The 23,437-nt window shown below is 39.8% G+C and overlaps 1 protein-coding gene across 9 annotated transcripts in view; it reads right to left on the bottom strand.

Moving 5' to 3' along the window:
- The window catches only part of LOC140370736 (TRAF2 and NCK-interacting protein kinase-like), a 101,180-nt gene that overhangs the window by 60,618 nt on the left and 17,125 nt on the right, over positions 1–23,437 (bottom strand). For all 9 annotated transcript variants that reach the window (XM_072457955.1, XM_072457956.1, XM_072457961.1 and 6 more), the window contains exon 2: positions 18,645–18,710. In XM_072457955.1, the coding sequence (XP_072314056.1) occupies positions 18,645–18,710 (66 nt within the window). The remainder of the gene's footprint in view (positions 1–18,644; positions 18,711–23,437) is intronic.

Below are 23,437 nucleotides of genomic sequence, written 5' to 3'. Positions count from 1 at the left end.
AGTTTAGCATTTAGCATGTTAAAATCTCCACTGGTTTTACATTAAACAAACAGAAAATGTGACGACACATTCTGATTTTTACAGGAATACTTTGTAAACAATAAATGCAAACATGATCTAATTTAAACTTAATTTACATCACTTACCATGGTGATTAAAGGGTAAGAGTTTTAAATGATATGATATATTTCTGACACAAATGCGACGCTAACTAGCCTGAGCCCCTGAGTTCTGCATAAACACTAAACAATGTAGTGGCAGTTTGTGTGAGTCTTCATGAAAAGAAATGGGTCACTCTCTATAATCCTAATCTGTGCTGCGTGTTAATCCACGCACACAAACATTAATAACTGTCTGGACCGGGTTCAAACCCCGGACTGGCACTGGTCCTGTTGGCATGGCAACAGTATCAGAGGAAAAGTGGGCTATGTTGACTATGGGTCAATGCCTGCTGTTCACAGTATTCACTTAGACAAAGGGCCATGGGAAATATGACAAGCTAACAAGGTTAAGGCTAAGGTACACTCACTGTCCCCAAAGGGAAATGTGTTCTCTGTATTTGACCCATCATTCACTGGCACTGGTGCCACTAGTGCAGCCCCCGCAACCTATTTCAAGATCTTTAGTTTGTCTTGGTCAGGCCTTTAGTTGGAGGATTGTGTTGATGGGGGAAACCCCCCCAGACATGGAGAGAAACATGTCAACTCTGCACAGGGAATCGAACCTGCCACCTTCATGTTGTGAGCACAATAAGTGCTTGAAATAAGTAGCACTTATCTTGGGTTGAGTATATTCTGACAGTGTTAAAATAAAAGTGCCTATGCAACAAGCATTAAATATATTTTTTACTTAAAATAAGAAAAAAGAAGCATTTTCGAACTTGAAATAAGAATAAATCTTATTTTAAGAGTCAACATATCCTCACATCAAGACACATGCCACTTAATTCAATCCCTTTTTAACACTGTATCTTACTTAAGATTGTATTTTTTTTCTGGAGCATCATTGGTACTTAAATGAGCATTTTAGTATTCTTTGACAACCCTAATCACAGGAACAGTACAACCTCAATAAAACCTGCTTCAAAGCCGATGCATTTTAACAGAAATGTTTCTTCACATTTCTTTTATTAATATCCAGGAACTCTGCACCCTCTAAGTCAGCCATTTTATTGGAGTCAGCATGATGAATGTGCCTCCAAAACACAGTTGCACCCAGGTTAAAATATTTCACAAACGTGTACAGTAGACATGCTTTACTACCCCGGCAGTAGCAGCAGTAGCAGGTGCAGACTCCTGGCTGAGCTTTCCATTAACAAACATTACAAATACACAACGCTGCCCCGAGAAAATAGGAGGCCGATATGCTCCTGGACACACCCCATTGCAGTTCAAGCACCTGCAATCCTTCTAAATTCACACATGGCGCAACACACAGGCAAATGCAATGTAGTGGAGTCAGCCAGGCAGTAAATAAAACTGACAAAGGCCCATAACGCAGCGCCGGCCAGGAAATATATGCGCCCTAAGGCTACTCATAGATTCGCACGTATAAAAAGGAGAGGCTAGATTTAAAAAAAAAAAAGAAGAGAGACGATATTACCAGTTGCCGGCGAAGGTTTGAGTTTGAGAGGAATATGAGCGCGAGGAAAATGAAGGCAATGATGTGTAGGAGAACTCCGAGGGGGTTTTGTATTGATGGTTTTGATGTGGAGAGGAGGGAGGAAAGAGAGCGGGCGGACAAACGGAATGAACCGCAGTCACAGGGATAAGCTCGGCAAAACAATAATCTATCAGAAGCTCGGAGTGCGCACAGGCTCGTTAACCTGCGAGCGCGCGGAATAACACCCCAATTAACCAGGCGGGCAGAGGGATGAATGCGGGGACGGGCTAATCTCGGGGCAGCGGAGGATTTAGCGTCGGGGCGGGATGTGAAATCGGGCATTGAAAAGGAGTGTAGTCAAAAAACAGCGACGGAGGGGTTTATTTGAAGATGCTGAGGTGCGGTTATGTTGGGAGAATAGTCGTGGGATGATGAAGATGGGAATAATGCGGGTTAAGCGACTGAAAGAGGAATCGTTTTTTCTTTCCTCGTATTGAGTGATTGTGATTTGTGTTTACATTTTTCTTTTGTCGATTTAAAAACTAAACCAAACAACTATAATCATTTCCTGAACATAAATAAGACAGACTTTCACACACAAAAATGTCTTCCTCCAAAGTTTGAACTCTAAAAGTCACTAAAAGCCATTAGATGATATGATTGGGACAAATTGATTGGCTCTGGCCTCTTGATTAAAAAGACCAATTACAGACATCAGTGTCAATCTCAATTTAAATGCTAATAATTTACAAAAAAATGTATGATCTTCTATGGAAACAGCGCCAATTTATATTTTAAAAGGTAAATTTATTGTTTATATAATACATATTTTACTAGCTCATATGTTCTCGTTGCTCTTCCCGTACTGTACAGGTTAAGGTAGACTTTATTGTTTTTTTAAGGTAAATGCATTTGACCCATCCTTTAGTGGGACAAAAGTTGAGGTTAATAGCAGCAGAGTTCATTTCGTCGACTCAATTATTTCGTTATATATATATTTATTTTGTCAATGTCATATTTTTGCTGACTAAAAGTAGATAAAAAGCAACAGTGACTAAAACGACGACTTACATGTTTGTTAACTAAAACTTTTTAAAATATATTTGTTGACTAAACATTTTCACAGAATAATAAAAAAACTAAACATGAATGAAAGATGGAGACTAGAAACAAGCTGAAATAAACACTTTCTGGTTGACAAAAACTATTATGGACTTAGTGGACTAAATTAGCAATAATAAAATCATTCTGAGCTAAAGATATAGACTAAAACTAAATTAAAATGTCTTGACCTATCACGCAAAATCGATTTTAAGAGCTATTAACCATATTCTAATTGTTTTCGCTTCTTATTTAACCATTCAAAGTGGCATTTATAGTGATTCATGCATATTTTAGTCATCTTTATTCTTAGGCTCCCAGATCCCCCACTGCTCTTTACCTATTTAGATGAATTTCACTTTAGATCATTCTTGCAATTCAAAAATAAACATAATGATGATGTAATGATGTTACAGATTAGAAGTAAATAGCAGGCAAAAGCACACAACAGGTCTTCTTTAACTTATTGTACACATCATCCAGACTTTATGTAAAATACCAGATAAACCAATTGCATATTTGTGTAAAAACATACAATCCACTCACTGACAGTTGCCATGGAAGAGAAGAATCCATGTCATTTACACCTCTGGGCGCGAGCTCACCTCATGTCATAGGTCGCTCCGTGATTTGATGGATAAACAATAAATCAGGCGGCACTTGTGTGAAAATGAGAACGTTCCAAGTGCACTCTCCGCCCGGGCTATATTTAGGATGTGTTCTTACAACTATGGAAATCAATTCGCGCCACACACCGCGATCTACGTCTTGGAGGCGCCGTCAAAACGCTCGCCCTTTTCAATTACGCGCGGATACTTACGGACTAATGCGCGCGGCCGACCATTGACCCGGGCGCTTGTCTCCCGTTTCAGATCGAAAAAGCATCTTCACGACACAACACGGGCTTTACAAGAGCAGCGGGAGGAGGTGATGGATGGAGGGGAGCGGCGGGAGCGGCGGGAGCGGCGGGAGCGGCAGGGGCGAGGGGGGCTGCAGCAAAGAGGCAGGTTCAGCACATCGGCGTCACGCTTCGCCGGCTCTGGAGGTCAAACCAACAGTCAGCTGTGATTTACCGTACACACGCTGTAGGTGCGGGAGGGAAAGAGCAGCAGAGGGAGGCGCGGAGGAGGGAAGGAGTGGGAGGAGAGCGGCGGGTGTGGTCGCCGTGTCCTCGGGCAAGACACTTAAGGATGTAGTGATATTGGTCAAAGCAATGTACGCGAGATAAAGAGATGTGTCGGATTTCAGACGTGATTTTTCTTAGTTTTGAACCAAATTTAGCCAGTTTTTTATTGTTATAATAGAATGTGAACAACAACAAAACAAACAGAACAAGACATAGAAAGTGACAATACAAAAATTAAAAGAGTAGTTCGTAGAAAGTCATAATATGTCCCCTTTTGGCTAATTTGTCCATTAAAAAAAAAATTATATATGTATTCTATAGATTTTATTGATGTACAATGCTATTTCAGTTCAATCCTTGACAGTTAGCTCTGCCCCCGTCATATATTTCCTTGTTATTGTTTTTTGCTGTAATACATTCCGCAAGTATCCATCTATCGTTCCATTGTTGGAGTTTCACGTCCGAGATACATTGTTTTAACGTCAAATGTAATGTCGGGGTTAAAGATAGTTTGCGTTGCCTCTGATTTACATTTTAGTTATAATTTAACTCACTAAATACTTACAGCATGTTGAAAAATTGCTTTGACATTGTAATTATACAACAAAAAATTAAAAGTCAATTGAGATACTAAGGAAAAGGCTGATTTTGATTAATAAAAAACACAAATTGTTATTAAAAAAGTACTTTAAAATCAAATACCTTCTAAAAATCTTCAGGAAAAGCTCAAATTTGTCCTATTTATTAAAAAAAAAAGAAAAAAAATCAGTATCAGTACGTATCAGATCTAGTTTTGATACTACAGTAATTCTATGTAGAAAGAGGATGATTTGAATTGGAGATGCAGAAGTTTGACCAAAGAATTCCTGGAAACTGCGATAAAAACAAATAGGCACTTCATTTTTGAGTCACCGGGCTCCAGGATGATTCAATATTGTCCCACGCTGTACATTTTATGGCACAAATCCCGCCGCCGTTAATTGATGGCATTTGCTGTAAAAGAGCTGTTTGCGCACAGCGTTTCTCGCGCCGTGTGAATTACGCCGCATCAATAGTCGGGTCAATAACCAATACTGTCTGTGACTCACTCCATTTTTCTCTATTTTCCCCGTCCCACAATCTGTTTAATGTGCGTTTCAAAGGCTTTATTCTACCAATTTTACATCTGAGCGCTGTTTGTGAACCAAAACAATCCTTTTCACTCCAGCTAAAGCCTTAAGCCAGTGAGTTTTTACATCTGTTTCCAACAATTCTAAACAGTAACAAATCATAACTAGTCAAATATCCTTTTAAATTTGTGATTCTTGTTTCAGTTTTACATTATATTTGAGACTGACTAATAAAGAACTAAACTTAATCAAGAATTTGTTGTCAGTTTTTAACAAAAGACGAGATATTTAAATGTTTGCAGCTTTTGCGATTTGCTAATAGGTAAAAAAATGCAATTAAATAGAGATTGTTTTTGACATCAGGCGCAACTAATTGAACCCAAGCTCTGGGAGAGGTGCACTGTGGGTAAGTGGGACATGTGGCCTTGGGGGAGACGGTGGAGAGAGAGAGAGAGAGAGAGAGAGAGAGAGAGAGAGAGAGAGGATGTGCGATAATAAACAACTCGTATCCAGGTGTTTGCTGTGCTCATCTGGCGTTCCCACGGTAACAGGCACCTTGGTCACGGTTCACGATTCATTCATAAAAGACTCGGGGGACTACAGCGGAAGGAGGGGGGGGGAGGCGCACGTAACCTGGATGTAGCAGAGGAAAGGGTGATGGCGCAAGGGCAAATACATAAAAACAGGAGTGGGAAACCTCCTCCGTCTTTGATTTACATTTGATATTTATTGTTGTCAGAGTTACAAAGCTGTGACGATCTCCCACGGTCCAGATAATGACAATATTTATGTAATATAATGTTCTCTTTAGCAATTAGTTAAGACGTTTTCCCGGATGTGAACACTTTTATGGCTGATACAACTAATTAAGTAATACAATAAGCTACACAGACTCCAACAAATGCCATCATCATGACATCAAAATGACACAGAAAATGTGTTAAGATAAGATAAGATATTTATTGTCCACACATGGGGAAATTACGGTGTTACAACGCAGGTAGATACAGAGGAAAAGAACAGATAACTTGTAAACAGAACCTCTCATATCTTAATAGGGAATGGAGGGAAAAAATAAAATAAAAATAGTTACCATAAGACAAAATAATACTAATAATAATGGTAAAGTAAACACTCTTATTTACATCAGTTATATGCAAATGAATGTGACATTATTGCGTGTGAGTACGACAGTAATTGCACATGAATATGACGGTATTGCACGTGATTAAGTCGGTATTGCACAGGTTCACAATGTTAAATGTTGTGTTTTGATAAATTCATTATTTTTGAATGAATGAATGAATTATTTTTAGGGTAGTTGAGCAAGATGTCCTCAAGCGACATCACTTTGACTTAAATCTGAGTCAAATTCAGTAAAAGCTTCTATTCATGGGCCTTTTGCAATCCAAAGAAATACATTTTTGATCAAAAGAATAATTACTAGACAAATCCATTATCAAAAATAATTGTTAGTTGCTGCCCTAAACACTACTGGAAGTGTTTAAACGTGCAAAACATTTAATAGAATCCTGATTTGTTAAAAATCTGTTAAAAAAGAATAAACGTATGACTCACACATCTCTTCTACTTTCATTCAATTTCCTTTTGACTGTTTGCAAATACATCAATACAATAAATCATTTGATAAATCACTATAATTGATCGGTCCGTTTTTCAAGGTGACGTGCTGAATCTTTGTCGCTCGTTGCTTAAATCCATGTAAATTGTGCATAAAAACATGAAAAAATGTCTAAATAGTCTTAAAAGAAAGTTCCATAAAGCCCATAATCACTCACAAGTCATGAAAAAACATAGGTCCATCTTATTAACATTACATTTTACGTGTTTTTCTAATAGATAAGTGAATCATCGTCCGTCACCGTGACTCTGTATTCCACGCCGGGTGCTCTGTCAATCCTCATACAGTCCACAGCCTTGACAAATGTAGTGCTCGGCTCATAATTCACATTTCACATCTGATCCCGGTGTGTCTAATGCGGGAGATAAAAGCCCGTCACTTCACTTGTCAGTCTTTCATGCTCCTGCTTCAATGGAATCAGCTTCAATATGTTGGAGGTGTATGGAGTCTATCTATATATATATACGTTCCATTAGGTTTAAAATGTTCTTTTGTTAGAGGTGGAAATCGCCTTAGGATACAATATCATCCACAGGACACTTCTTATGATACTTTGAGTTCTCGAAATGTATCTTTTTTTTGGGTTAAGCACTCGCAAAACTTGTGTGAAGAACTAAACACTAATTTAAAGACGTTGATTCTAGGGAAAAAGTTTGAAAAAAGATTGTATATTATGTTGATTTTCTGTTTTTGTACAGAACGCTTTCTCTGTCATTTTTCTCAGTCCTTTCCAGGCGTCCTGTGTTTTTCTTTTATTTGCTGGTTTAAGAACTGTAATTTTAATGTGAATCTTACCTTGCGGAGTCATATTTTAAAAAGTTATGTTTTCTTTACTGCCCTCAGACCGTCGCTATGTTGTTCCTTTTTCAAAAACAAATTAGCATTACTTATTTATAATTATTCATTCATTTATTTTCTACCGCTCGTTCCCTTTCGGGGTCGCGGGACTATTTATAATTAGGTATCGGAAAATATGTAATTCATACTTCTATTCGGCCTTTATATGTAATAATGTAGATATCATGTATTTTTATTGGGTTTATTTCTATTGTACTAGGGCATCTTTGTTCAGAAACGCTTATTTGTGTGTGTATGTTTATGTAGTATGTTTGAATATTATGTGTGCTTATTTATTAATTAATTAATTAATTTTTTTGCTTGAACTAACTGCCCTGGTTGGAATTATAAAATTGTCTTAATCTGAGACCATTTTCGCTTCTCCCCACGATCCATGGACCCATCTCTTCTCAACAGTTCCCTGCTGCATTCATCTGGACAATAATCTAATGTAGATATGCTAAACTTTGCAAATGTACTTTTCCCAAATATTGCTGCAGAGACGCCTTCCGCTCGGTCAGTCAGGAAAAAAAGTGTCTGTCGTGTAATTGTGTTCAAGTTCTTAACATTTGGGATTAAACAAAGCTTTACGTCGCCTCCGGCTCTGACAAACTGCTGAAAAGGTCAGACATGAAGAAGCGTTTAGCCAAGTTGAACTAAATAAATGCATCTAATCCAGTACGATTAATGGCATCCAGATGTTATCAACACACTATGAATCACAAAATGAGAATACTTGCCTAAAAATCAATTTATTTACTCTAAAATGTAATAATAAAATGCCAAAATGCAAAGTTTTGGTCATCTATCCCCGTCTGCTTTGCAAATACTCACAGCAGCGCTCTAGAGTTTTTCTGCTTTGAAAGTACTCGGCATCAAACGAGACTTGGTGCAAGTGACAGACTCCCACAATCCTTTGTGGTTGTAAAGCAGATAAAGCTGGTTAAGCAGACAACTTTGAAGTCCTACAGGTGAGGAGAGGAGAGGAGGCAAGGTAAGGAGAGGAGGCAAGGTAAGGAGAGGAGGCAAGGTAAGGAGAGGAGACAAGGTAAGGAGAGGAGGCAAGGAGAGGAGGTAGGGTAAGGAGAGGAGAGGAGGCAAGGTAAGGAGAGGAGGTAAGGTATGGAGAGGAGGCAAAAAGAGGAGGTAAGGTAAGGAGAGGAGAGGAGGCAAGGTAAGGAGAGGAGAGGAGGCAAGGAGAGGAGGTAAGGTAAGAAGAGGAGAGGAGGCAAGGAGATGAGGTAAGGTAAGGAGAGGAGAGGAGGCAAGGAGATGAGGTAAGGTAAGGAGAGGAGAGGAGGCAAGGTAAGGGGAGGAGAGGAGGTAAGGAGAGGAGGCAAGGTAAGGAGAGGAGGTAAGGTAAGGAGAGGAGAGGAGGCAATGTTAGGAGAAGAGGCAAGGAGCTAAAACTGAGGTCAAAGAAAGACAAGAGGAAGTGTTGGTGTTCATTCAGACACCTGGGAAAACCATAGTAACAAGATAATCATTGTTTTGTGCCTGCTTCATTATGAAAATATAGTATAAATATAATAGTCTGTTTAAAAGAAATCAAGTAAACACCTGCTCAAAAGATGGTTTTCAGTGCTTTATAAAGTTTAGACTATTTTTTCAATTGGTCAAACATTTATTTATCCTGTACACTGAGAGTGTTATTAACCAAATAAAGGTTGAAATATGGTGACTGAAGATTTCTAAATAGAGAATATTTACGAATAAATTGTGTTATGTATGAGAATCAGAAATCGTTTATTCTTTTTTGACATTTTGATTTAATAATACAGCTGTATTCATAAAAATGTATATGTTTTAGAGTCTGTATAGTCCATATAATACTTAATTATAGAGTAGCTACAGAAAACCAACAGAGATATGGAAAAAACAAGCAAACTCTGAATGGCAGGCAGGATGGCGTGGGAATAGAACCCGCAAGCTTCTCACTCTGAGGAACGTGTGGTTTTGTGGCTGCCGCTCATTGTTGGTTGAAGTTTACGGCTCAAAATAATCCTTCAAAAAGATTTGTGCCCAGATTAACACAAAAACACGCCTCGATAATAACTACGCTGACTCATCATCATGAAAGAAAGCTGGAACTATGTTTGACGTGTAACATGACGACATCTGAGCTGCAGAGGTTTAAATAAGTGACTTTGATGGCTAATTATTGGTTCTTTCTGCAATTTATTCGACGCAGCTCATGCCTTTTAATACAGTATGCTTAAACCCGCACTTACTGGCATAAAGTGGTTTCGATATTTTTTTCTGTAGCAACATATATCGTGCTTCAAAATGTGTTATCGTGACATTAACACAATCCACAACAGCGAGAGTGATCTACACTTGTAAAAACTGTTGTGGCCAGAAGCACAATCTCTGCCTAAGCTGTGCTGTTGTATTTGACTTCACACCACAACAGTTTTAATTATTCAAAACTACCAAACAACCCCTTAAGGTTTTGTGAAGCCGTCTTCTATTGCGAGAAGTTCGTTTTATGTGCTACGCCTTATTAAAAATGTAAATGATTGTCTTAAAGAATAATTATCCAGATGTTTTTATTATTTTTTAAACCCATTGCTGTAAAAATGCATATCTACCGTTTGCAAAGAGAATTTCCTTGATGCATCAAATGTTTAGAGGAGGTAGATAGAGTAGATAGAGGAGTGATAAGAGGAGACTACTTTGATTAAAAATAAATACAAACTCGGCTGGAGATCGATATGTTTTGTCTTATTGTGCAGCGATAGAGCTCCCGTGACTGCATTAGTAACTGTGGTGGGAAAACGAGACCGCTTTGAACCCAAATCAAAGCAGGAATACATTTGTCACTTGTGCAGTTTGCAGAAAGCGTGCAGATATGGGAAAGAATCAATGTGAAAGTGATGTGTCCATCCCGGAGACGCCTGTTATGCTGCAATGTCAAATAAATATGGGAAGGAGTGTCTGGAATGCCTGCCAATGTGGTCCGATAAATTTGGATTTGGCTAGGTTATTTTTAAATCATTTCTTTATTTAGTTAATTTTATTGTATTTCTGTTTCTGTCATTTCTTTGTGATTTTAATGCATTTTTCCTGTTTGAATTGCCTTGTGTATGAAATGTGCTCTACAAATAAACTTGCCTTCTCTCGTCAATCCAGTAAAACTCTCTATCTTTCCCCTGCGCATGATCATTTCTACATCCCGGTGCACAAAAAAACATCTCTTACACTCCGGTAAAGTTTGATCATTGCCGCCGTTCGTTTCAATGCAAATCCCCCGCCGCCGGTGCATGCTGGGATAGCGTGACGACATAGGACGTGGTTTTTTGCGTCAGTGGTAATAGAGGCCCGCTAATGTGCTGAGTACTGCTGCAGTTAAGTGTCTGCGCTCTCAAGATAACAGGTTTATCAGCGATTGAATTACCCCATCTAGTTAAATGATACTAATCTTGCTTTGGAGTGCGCTTTTCGCAAATGCCACCCGCGCCGTTGTCCTGGAAAGTTGTCATCTTTTCGAACGTATTTATTGCACTCGGAGAGCAAAACACGGCCAAGTCGACGCTCTAAAATGTCCATCTCGTTCCCGCCGACTGCTGTGCGCCGCCTATCAATATATAATAACGTTTTTCTTCCTTGTGCTTGACGTTTTAGCCTGAAACCTCCCTCGTGCACAACAGTACTTAGGGCCGCAGCTTTACAGGCAGCACACAGCGTCCTATGGCTTCTGTAAAAATCCCCATAAATAGCATATACATGGGATTGATGAATAATTAAACATCTTCTCTCACTTCCAGCCTCCTCATGTTACTTGTTAAGATTCCTCCTCTGTTTCGCCAACTGTTATGCATCCTCCGTCTATTCTAACCCGTTTTTTTACCTTGCGTGTGGATTTTTCCCCCCCGCACTTTTGTGACTCCATCGATCGGGAGGATGACCGTCAGCTATCGGCCGGGACGCTTCCCAAACGGCTGGACAGTGGCGTTATTGATCGGCCGATTGATTGATCGGCGTATCCGCGCTGCCTGCGGACGAGTCATTTTTCCCATTGATGGATGCAAGGACATGTTACCGAGGCGACAAATCACGTCATAGTGCTCTGTATTGGCAAGATATGATACATTAAATGCATGGGTTGTGACTGATGTTTCGCCGTGTTCGATAAATAGGACAACAATACGAGAGCGTGTCGTAGGACGGAGGGCGTGTCAATAACTGTGTGGATGAGTCAACATCTTTGAGAAATAACCCAACGGAAAATTCACAAATGTTGAACCTTTTCATTGGTGTTAGAGATTTGGTCAACAAGCAAACTAAAGTCATTTCAACCGACAACAACTGTGGTTTTGGATTTGAAGAACTTTTGTTGGATGTTGCGTTTTATAACAGTTTTTGTCAAGTCAAACCATTCCTGATGGAGTGAAGGTTTTCATGTGCTGTCACTCATTCTGATGATGTTGGTGGAGTTGTGATGATGTGTACTGTTTCTATGTGCTTGTTGTTACGTGAGACCACACCCCTAGTGTACCAGTCCTGGATGAAATATAACGCCTGCTGTGATTTGGCCTCTTTACCATAGCATATTGTGATAAACAGTCTCTATTCTAGTATTTTGTATTTGTATGTGTACTAAACCCTCAGACAATGGTATTCTGTTGTCTTTATACTGTTTCTTTGATTCAGCAACAGAAACTCGAGATAACGGAGGTCCAGTTTTTACATATAGAGATATTAGAGATATTAACAAAGCATCAGATCAAAATAAAGCTAATTCTAACATGGGACTAATCTGCACCAGCAACACATTTATGGTTCTCTCACATTACGTCAGAGTTCCAATTTTTTTGCATCAACTGAGCATCTCCAAGATTTTCAGCGAGAAAAATACAGAAAAGAGGCCCACAGTGTCAAAATAAACTGCCTTTTAGTCTAAAAACATGACAGTGACGTAAAACAATGTGCGTCACATCCAGGAATGTGTATTGTTACATTTTACGACGTCAAACGCTAATCATTGAAACAAGCACAGTTTGTTATTGCTCCTCAAAGTAATATCCCTCTTGTCAACTTTTTATCGTTTTAAAACCTACTTCATTCGACCAACTTGTAAATCTAAGCAATACAAACCTGTTTGATTGTGTTTGAAGATACGGAGGTTGCAGGAGGCTTGGACGTCTCTGGCGCTGTGTCTTACAGTTTCGCTGTAGCGTCAGGTGTAAATTGGGGGTTACCTGCTCCACAGCTTGAGTTTAAGCAACGTGCACTTTAGATGTTACGTTAATCAAACCTATAATGTTTCAGGACAGATGCAATTGCGAGCGTAAGGAGAGACATTCAGCCAATTGTCAAAGTCAGACAGTGCATCTAAAGTCTGCATTACATTTGATTTATATAATGTTCTGTATTATACATAATGCATTTATGTAAATTACAAACATTACAGTTATACGGAATTGAACCATAAACCTTTCAGATGAATGGCAAACACCTCTCTTGACCATGCTTTAGTGCTCCACATAATAAGCTTAAGTTTAATGCAAAATGCTTTCAAATGCTTTCTCCCACCTCTAGAGGCCAGAATTCAAGGATGTGTCCATTATGACCAATGACCCCCCCCCCACACACACACACACACACAAGTTCCTACTATTTTGGCAAACGTTTCCGATGTTAGTTTCGTGCTGGCACTGACTGCACTGTCTCCAAGCGAGCGGGGGAAAGAAAGCACTGCGACCAATCTTATTCTTCCTCTTAACGACAGGACACATCCACTCCTGCTCCTCCTGAGGCAAAGTGCTCTTAAAATATTAACCATTGGCAGACAAACACACACAGATACAGCAGCAAAGAGAGGAGGGAGGGAGGGAGGGGGGGAGGGAGGAGAGGAAAAGAAGGGAGCAAGGGAGGAGAGAGGGAGGGTAATAAGGAATGGAGGGAGACAGAGAGAGAAGGGGGAGTCACAGAAGAGGCAATAAAGAGCAAGGGTGGGTCTGGATTGGGGAGAGAGGGGAATAAGGAGAGGAAAGAAGGGAGCAAGGGAGCAAGGGAGCAAGGGAGGGGAAAGGGAGGGGAGGGTAATAAGGAATTGAGGGAGACAAAGAGAGAGAAGGGGGAGTCACAGAAGAGGCAATAAAGAGCAAGGGTGGGTCTGGATAGGGGAGAGAGGAGAATAAGGAGAGGAATAGAAGGGAGAAAGAGAGAGAAAGAGATGAAAGAAAGAAGCAGAGGGGGAGATAAAAGAGGGAGGAGAAAGAGGAGGATGTAGAAAGGGAAAAGAGCGAGCGAGAAAGACAGGTGGGGGGAGGAGAGAAAAGAAGGGAGCAAGGGAGGGAAGAGGGAGGGGAGGGGGAGAGAAGGGGGAGTTACAGAAGTGGAAATAAAGAGCAAGGGTGGGTCTGGATAGGGGAGCAAGGGGAATAAGGAGAGAAAGAAGGGAGCAAGGGAGGGGAGAGGGAGAGAGGGTAATTAGGAATGGAGGGAGACAAAGAGAGAGAAGGGGAAATAAAGAGCAAGGGTGGGTCTGGATAGGGGAGAGAGGGGAATAAGGAGAGGAACAGAAGGGAGAAAGAGAGAGAAAGAGATGAAAGAAAGAAAGAAGCAGAGGGGGAGATAAAAGAGGGGAGAGAAAGAGGAGGATGTAGAAAGGGATAAGAGCGAGCGAGAGAGACGGAGCGGTGGCGTCGGGGGGCCGTATGGGCTTTTATTCGCTCGCCCGCTGCGACCGTAAAAAAGCATCTGCACCGTTTCCAGTCACTGCATTTCCCTGTTTATTTAATGCACTCTGATTATACTTGTATCGCAATGTATACGTTTACGTGTTGTTTAGTGTCGTTTTAAAGAGTGCGCTTTACGCTCGCCGCTATTGCCTTGATTGTTGGAGACTATTTTTATAGCTGTACAGTTTATTTTATCAACTGAACAGTCCGCTCGGTGTGCAAAACAATGTGGTGATGGCAACTCACTGAACGGTTGATCCTGACACCTAACCTTACCCTAAAGGTGAAATGATAAATGATAGAAAATGAACAATTGCTAACAAAATGCACACCAAAAAAGGAATGTCAAGCTAATGTAGAACTTTTAGGGAATCCCGGGTTTCAGGTATAAGGATTCCCTCTTGTTTTGAAGGATCTGACATGGCGACAAGTCCTACGTTGTTTTAGGAATAGCTCAATTAAAATCTAAATATCATAGCTTTTGAATTACAAAATGATTCAAACCAGGAAGTAATTATCTGCCTGAAACCATGAATGCTGTATTTTCCGGAGTATAAGTCGCACTGGAGTATAAGTCGCTCCAGCCAAAAAATGCATAATAGAGAAGAAAAAAACATATATAAGTCGCACTGGAGTATGAAATGCGGTTGCAAGTGTGAAAATAACAAATAATGTCACATATAAGTCGCTCCGGAGTATAAGTATATAAGTATAAATATAAGTATAAGTCGCACCCCGGCCAAAACTGTGAAAAAAGGTGCAACTTATAGTCCGGAAAATACGGTAGCTGTGACGTTAGAGCAGTGATAGTGGAAGTAGTGAGATAAAGCAGTAGTAGAAGCTGAAATAACGGAAAAAATTGAATTTTAGACAGCTAAAATGAAAGGAACCATCGTTTAATGTGAGAAGAACTGAATAACTATTTTCAGTCTCATACTTTCGGATCTAACAAGTGTCTAAGATTGTTTTGAGGAAGCAGCTAGAACAATTCCCGCTTGTTAATATCCAGCGACTTGAAGGTCAATTTATCATCCGAGCGCGTCGCCCAGATTCACCTGCACAAGATGTTGATCCTCTCCGGGCAGCTCCGACTGAGGCCCGAGCCGCACCAGGAATCTTAAATAGATGGCATTTTTGCTCCTTTATCTTTATGTATGAGGCGTCCCAGCATCTATTGAGGAGCAGATGAGACCGCCCGTATCTCAAGCGAAACATTATAAAGCACTTTGAGCTGGTGATTTGGTCCGGATTACATTTCCTCTTATAGTTATGGTGAATGCAGATACCGTTACACGTTTATCTGCAACATTCTCATATCTGGGGACAGGAAGTCGAAACCTATTTTCACATTATTGGTTTCAGACACAATAAAAGGCTGTGTATAGGTTTGTGCACACTGAAATACAATTTAAACTGCAAGAGGAAGGGAAAAATGGCCAATTTGGGGAGTCACAAATCACGTGTCTGTCCTTCTTAGGAGAATATTTCACTGTATAATTTTGATATGTGTGTGTGTTTTTATTATTAATGGTAAAAGCGAAATAAATAGTGAGAAAATAACAACATTAACAGATAAACTGACAATAAAGAAGCTGTAGACATCATAAACCACCCCAACAAAAACTGAATTAATATAATGTTTCACCTTTTGTAACTATTCTTTTTATTTTTATTAACGTTTATTTAAACAGGTAAAACACATTGGGATTGAAACCGCTTTTTAAAGGCAAAGTGAAAAAGTAGCAGCACACAAATGATAAAAAACACATTTAAAAAAGACATTTACCGGTAATCAAAAAATTTAAAACAACTACATTTAAATCTAAATATGTACCGTATTTTCCGGAGTATAAGTCGCACCAGCCAAAAAATGCTTAATAGAGAAGAAAAAAACATTTACGTTGCACTGGAGTATGAAATGCGGTTGCAAGTGTGAAAATAACAAATAATATCACATATAAGTCTAAGTATATAAGTATAAATATGAGTAAAAGTCGCACCTCGGCCAAAACTATGAAAAAAGGTACAAGTCATAGTCCGGAAAATATAGTATATAACTTAGAATCTACATTATTTGCTTTGGATCAACAAAAAGGTGACAGCACATGTAGTCCTAATCCTGACACTTGGGGAGAGCATCTAGTTTAAAAAGTACAGCGTCATGAACGTAAAGCACAATTCAACAAACAACGTGAATCTGACGTAGGAAAGTCGCTTGTTCTAATAGAATTACACTGACCAGCCATAAAAAAAGCCAAATAGACAAGTGTATGCAGCGGATAAAATAGTATATCAACCATGTACAACTCTGCACTGAGTGAAAACGATCAGCTGGCCGGTCCTGTTGCCACGGGCGATGTGTGGAGCTCGGTATAACGCACAGGAGCAGAGCGTCTGAATGTCAGCCAGCAAATGAGCCGTGACTTTCGCTCTAAAAGACTGGAGTCAGCAATAACCGGATACACACGCCGGCTCTCCTGTTCCCAATCGCTTTGTGTTTTTTTTTTTTTTCGCCTCCTTGTCCCGTACACACCGGGCTGTCAGATTATTTCCACGAGCAACCGTTTCCGACCTCTGCGTGACCCCTCGCCTCATCCATTCACCAGCGAGCCCGCCTTCACCACGTCGTCGGCTAACCTTGACTCACGGGTCCATTAAACGCTCGCTCGCATCGGTAAAAAGGGCTGTGCTCGGTGGTAAAAAAGGGGAGTGGTGATACTTTGCGTACATGTACTTGAGTAACTTCACTGAGTACTCGTTTCATCACGACCAGCGCTGATGCAATACTACGTTTTCCGACTCGATTTCGATATTTCAATGTACTTCAATGTCAATTTCGACACCACAACGATGATTAAAAACGCTCCTTTGTAAATTTTACCGTATTTTCCGGACTATAAGTCGCAACTTTTTTCATAGTTTTGGCCGGGGTGTGACTAATACTTAAATTTATACTCATATACTTATACTTATACTCCGGAGCAACTTGTATGTGATAATATTTGTTATTTTCACATTTGCAACCACATTTCATACTCCAGTGCAACTTGTATATGTTGCGACTTCTACTCCGGAAAATACGGTACGTTCATGCCGTATTTTACTAGATCTGATATATCTGTTATTTATTTATTCTTCACTATAGATACCTCCTTAAATGAGAAGGCTAGTTTCAATAGTTTCCATATTTTTAGGGTATTGTTGGTACTGCTTCTGGTAGATTAATCAAACCCAAATGGAGTATTGTTATTTTAATGCATCATTTCCTGTTTCCTGCAAAGCACTTTGAATTACTATGTGCACGAATTGTGTTCTACAAACAAACTCTGTGCTTGTTACTTTATTTTGTCTCTGCAGTTTATAATTTTTTGTTTGAACAATGAACAGTTAAAATTGCAGGCGTTTTTGTTGTAGCTCGTGCTTCTGAATGTTTTGCACGACCAGGCCACTTCCTGTTGAGTGTCAGAATAGTGCCGAGAAACAGGAAATCGATCATTAATTCACCAACGGGAAGTTCAAACTCTACATGATAATATATTGTTGATGTATATATAGTTTTAACATCAGGAAACAGCCAAAGACACACAGCATAGATGTCACAACATCACCCGCTCACCACAGCAGCTTCCTTCCTGCGACACTTCCCTAAACGCAAAAAGTGGCTCCTATGGGTCCAATGTGGTGCCCCCCGCTGAGATGAGAGGGGGAATGCTAATGAAGGGGCTTGTGTGAAAACAACATTATTGAGATAAAAGTAAAAAAGAAAAAGAAAAAAGGTTGTAAAAAAATAAATAACTGCCTTTAATACTTAACAACATTACAATTCAGCTCATGCGTTTGTGAATCTTGTGCTGTTATAGTGCAACAGGAAATAAGATGGAGGTCAAATCGAGGCTAGCACACCCAAAATTCTGTCAAACTTAAAATGTCATGACCAACATAACACACAAAGCCCTTAATATTTACTATGTATGGTTAGCAGCCTTTTTAAACGCTTTATAGAGGCAATATAATGCAGTATTTGTATGGTTTATGAGCTTTAAACATGCTCTTGTGTACCTTTACTTTGGGATCTCGCGTTCTAGAACTAAAAAAATGTTTACAAAAAACAAAATAGCTTCATGTCACTGCAATAATTGATTTTTGGCGCTATCTACTGGCTGCAGAGGGAACTATATCGGTGCAATGAACAAATGCTAGCTTGCCTCTGACATGCTATGGCAGCCTCACAGTTGTAATGATTGTGATTTGACAGCAGAAATGTGAGTCTAGCGTTGATTTATGCATTAAGATCTCACAGCCATGTCATAGGTGGAATATGACATCGGGGAAATTCAGAATGGAGTGTTTTTGATGCTCGGAGGGAGAGGACGTTCTAAACCGGATTCAGGATGAAGCTAAATACAACTCCAGCCAGGTGTGTTATAATACGGTTAAAAGTAAATATGTACAATATGTCCTTTAACATGCATAAATAAGCATATTTCAGGACTTCAGTAAAATGAACCAAATGAAAGGTTTGCATGTTAAAATGGTCTTACCTTGTACACTTGTCCATACGTGCCATTTCCTACAAGCTCGACCAGTTCAAAAATACCAGCTGGATCCTGGAAAGAACACAGAAGAAGTAGAATAAATACGTTAAAATGTATTTAAAAACTACACAAACCACAGTTCCTGACAGGTAATATGGATAACAAACTATTCATAAAGCAGCAAGGGAACTGTTTGCTCTCAAGTTTATGTGTCTAACTTGTCCGTCGGAAGTTAAGACGTGAAATTGGATAAAAGACACTGCATTCAGAGCTCCTCTAGTGTATTTGATGATGTTTTGAATTTGTGGAAGCGTTGCATTGTGTCTCAGTGGTACGTCGTCTTCTCAGGGATAAAACTGAGAGGTTGAGGAGGAGCTTCGACCCCAGAGGGTTAGAAAGATGGTCAAACCAGGGTCACTGCTGATACTGAAGTTAATGTATGCGTTTGTACTGTTGGTTTGTTCACTGGAAGATACAAATGAAGATAGAATTTCACTGCATATTTTAACTGCACTGTTTTGGCACTGTTATAGTCCCCATTTCATCCATCAAACAAAAACATGCACACTAAAAAGAAAAACAGTCCTGATCAAGCAGAACACATTAATCTATGTATTCTTTAAAGTGTGTATGGAAAGTTTGACTTCTCATTTCTCTAAAGCAGACACACATCTTTACAAATCATAACCCGATTTAGCAGGTCTGTGGTTTATAATTTAACTTCCTGGTTGAAAACAATGACATGACACAAGGTAATTCCATAACTGTTCGTGTCACTTTGTACACAAGTGCGTCTAATTTACATCATGGTGGTTATTTGATAAAAAATAATAGATGGCAATACCTTAATTGTGTTTAATTAATGTTTAAAGAGTCAGGAAAAATGTGTTCTTTGGGCATAATATGCTCCCTGAATAATATGGACGGAATTCTGTGTCTATTGTGACGTCGTCAACATGTTTTCAGTGCCACTTCCTGTCATTTTCAACTTTTTTTTAACAAACTGAGACTTGACTGGTGTAAAGATTAGGGTGCATGTGAGAAATATTTTTTGGAATTCTATATTTAATTTTATTTACAAAATTCTTACTCAATTTTATTTTATTATTATTATTCCCTCTGGTCCTTGTTTTTGGGGGATTTTTTCCGTTTTTTTTTTTTTAATGGAACAATTTAAAAATATATTCAAATATTTACCACAGCTAGGCTAATATCCCACCAAACTAAAAGTCATAATTGGAGAAACATAAAAAAAAGACTAACTAAAGCGTTAAAGTCCCCACACTGTTTGCCAAGTGCCAACACGGACTTCAGCGCTTCACCATTGGCCAAGAACAAGCCCAGTAGAGCAAAAAAAAAAAAACCTAAAACAAAACTAAAACTCACTAACCCCCATCGCGGCCCCCGCCTCCCCCTTCTGCTCCTGCAGCGTTGCCGTGTTGCTACGACATTCCAACAATAGCTGGCATTCACTCTGGCTCTCCAAAGCTTCATCAGTCCATTCTGTCTTTGTACCGTGCACTCATTCCCGTCCTCATTGACAGTTTCCAGGACTCTAAAAAAACAAGTAACTGTCTCTAGTGTGCCCTTCTCTTCCTTCAAAACACATACGGCAGCTTTTATGTCAATCAAAACTTGAATTCTATCGACAGAAATGTCAAGAAGAGGGATTTTCTTTAAACTTTTCAAGAGTTTTTTTGGGGTAGTCAACAACTTTCTGAAAACTTCACTTCAAAATAGCCGAGTACAACACTTGTATTAATTAAATAACTTTAATTCGTCTTTGTTATGTGTCAGTCATTGTCGTTGCCGGCTTAAACAGGCGTCCGAGCTATGTGACAAATTTGAAAGCCCAAATGCCTTAATCGCTGGATTATTTTTAGCCCAGGGGCCCTCTGAGGACGTTAGTGCTGCTGACTGTTGTTTTTTCTAAATTGGTCTGAAAGTCTCTAATGCCAGAACTCAATTCTCTGTGTAATCAGTTATTCTTGTGTCTTGTATCCTGGATTTTGCATGTTGCCGTTTAAATTCATATATCGTGAAACTGCTATGTTCAAATGTTGGTATAGTAAACGCGTAAGTGAGATTACGAAGGCGTATCAAAGACAGTTGTACAAATTGTCAAGCTTGTCGATTGTACTTGGATGTTGTGTAATACTGATGTGACACTAACAAGCTGCTATAGGGTGATTTCAGTATATTTTTGGCAGTACATGTACTTTCAAAACAACATCGATTCATTGTACACTGCAGAGTTATACACTTAAAGCTGGGGTACTTGATTTTCCGTGTAACTCGTCCTAAGCACTCACAAACCCACAAAACTCACATTATTAATACTGACAAACCTTCATGCATATTTTAACACATCTGTATTGTGGCTACTACCAGGATACTGCTGGTTCTTGGCAATGCCCAGTCCCCCGACCTATAATCTATAAATGATGTGACTGGTTTAAGTGAATTTGACAACATTTGGCTGCAGTACAGACAGAATTTCCATGCGGTTTCACAAAAATAAACCCTGACATTGTGTTGATCTGCTGGGTGCTCTGTGTGTGATACCTGTCCGTCACACACTATCCCCCTCTCAATAAAACCCGCTGCACTGTCAGTTCATTCACATCCTTCACCGAGAGCCTTGATTCATTCACCGCACTCTCATCCTCGGCTTCTTTTTTTGGTCATTTAAAGTGGCACTATTGCCCTTTTTCATTAGTCCTGCTCGGCTCGGCTCTGCTCGGATCGGCTCTGTGCTCGTGGCCACGCTCAGCCCTGATTGCATTTCCATTACGACTAGTGCTCAGTGGTGCTGTGTAAAACTGCCCGTGGAAACAGCTACAAACACATAACACATGACTATGTCGGTGTAATCCCTCATTCGTCCAGGCGTGTTCCATAGTAGAAAAAGCTTCAGTTGTAGTCATCTGGACTCAGTTTGAAAAAATAGAAAAAGCTTCAGTTGTAGTCATCTGGACTCAGTTCGAAAAAATAGACGTTTCGACTCTCATCCAAGAGTCATTGTCAATAACAGAATTTAGGTCGAGAACTCCGATATTAATACTGTTCTGTGGTAAGACCCGCCCATTGGGAGGAGCCTTCCTGAAGTAGAAAGAGTTGTTTGTTTCAACAGAAACTCCCCCTTGTATCTACCGAGCTAGCCTATTCAGAATCTTAATGGGCTATTAGAAACCTCTTTGTCTTTGTGAGACCCTGGCTCAACCACCCTGAGTACCTGATTAGCATCTGAATGTCCTTTACCTTTCCAGGGGTTCAGAATCCCATTATAAATAACAGGAAGATGAAACCTAAGCCCTCCATTTCTGTTTAAAGAAGGTCTTTCTTTTTTAACAAAAATAGCGTCCTTGACTCCTCTTTCAAACCATCTTTTCTCCCTGCTTAAAACCTTCACCTCACCGTCTTCAAACGAGTGATTAGAGGCTTCAAGATGGAGATGCACGGCGCTCTGAGGTCCTGAACTAGTATTTCTTCTGTGCTGATAAAGCCTCTTGTGTAGAGGCTGTTTCGTCTCACCTATGTAACGTTCTTTACAACTTTCTTCACTGCATTGGATCGAATAAACTACATTGCTCTGTTTTTGAGTCGGCAACTTGTCCTTTGGGTGAACCAGTTTTTGTCTTAAAGTGTTTCCTGGTTTAAAATAAACAGGGACTTCGTGTTGTCTAAAAATTCTCTGCAGTTTTTCCGAGAGGCCAGACACATAAGGGATAGAAACACCCTTCCTTCTCTGTTCAGTTTCCCTTTTGTCCTGCTTCTTGGTTCTCTTCACTCTGTTGAGAGCCCAAGCGGGGTAACCACAGGCTGAGAGGGCATTTCGGACATGTTTTTCCTCTTTCTTCTTGCCCTCTGAGCTGGTGGGCACACCTTGAGCTCTGTGTTGTAAGGTTCTGATCACCCCCAGCTTGTGCTGTAGTGGGTGGTTGGAGCCAAAGAGCAGATACTGGTCCGTGTGTGTAGGTTTCCTATATACTTCTATTTGGAGTTTCCCGTCCTCTCCTCTGATCGTGGAACAATCAAGAAAGGCCAAGCGATTCTCCTTAGCGTCTTCTCTTGTAAACCTGATATGTGGGTCCACAGCATTGATGTGATCAGAGAAGGTTTCCAGCTCTTGTTCCTTGATTGTTACAAAAGTATCATCGACATAGCGGAGCCACAGTTTTGGAGCTCGAAACGTCTATTTTTTCAAACTGAGTCCAGATGACTACAACTGAAGCTTTTTCTACTATAACACATGACTGTAAACTGGTACACACTACGATATTGTAACGATAAAACATCAGCAAAACTGCAACAGTGAGCACAAATAAAGCAGAGCAACACAAACACGGAGAACAGGGAACAGGTCACTTCACGTTAGAAGAGTTTGCTTCCTGTTTGTCTTCATGGAGATGTTAAGATGCCTGACATTCTCCACAGTAAGGCATTAAGCATATTTATTCCCATTGTTTAACTAGTCCTCTCAAACCCTTTCACCATGGTTAACATCCACAAAGTGCATTTTTACAACATACTCTATGGTATGTCATACAGAGAGTGGAACGGAGATGGAAACTAGCTTTTTAGCCAGAATCTGGTGAAGAACATCTCTGTGTTTATCAGCTTAATGTCTCTATACGTTGTCCCTTCAAATAAAGTCTAAATCAACCGATTAAACTACTGTTCAACATTCTTGACAAAGCAATAACATGAATGAAGCTGGTACCAGAGCTTCAATCAGAAAAGTTATGCACTTCAAATGTTGCCTTTTGCAGATTTACAATTGTAGTTTTTGTGGTTTT

The sequence above is a fragment of the Eucyclogobius newberryi genome, unplaced genomic scaffold (genome assembly GCF_026437365.1).
Source record: "Eucyclogobius newberryi isolate DKJ021-1_F unplaced genomic scaffold, fEucNew1.0.hap1 SCAF_21, whole genome shotgun sequence".
NCBI classification, from domain to species: Eukaryota; Metazoa; Chordata; class Actinopteri; order Gobiiformes; family Gobiidae; genus Eucyclogobius; species Eucyclogobius newberryi.
Note: the sequence above shows the minus strand (reverse complement) of the source record. Positions and strands in the feature narration are given on the sequence as shown.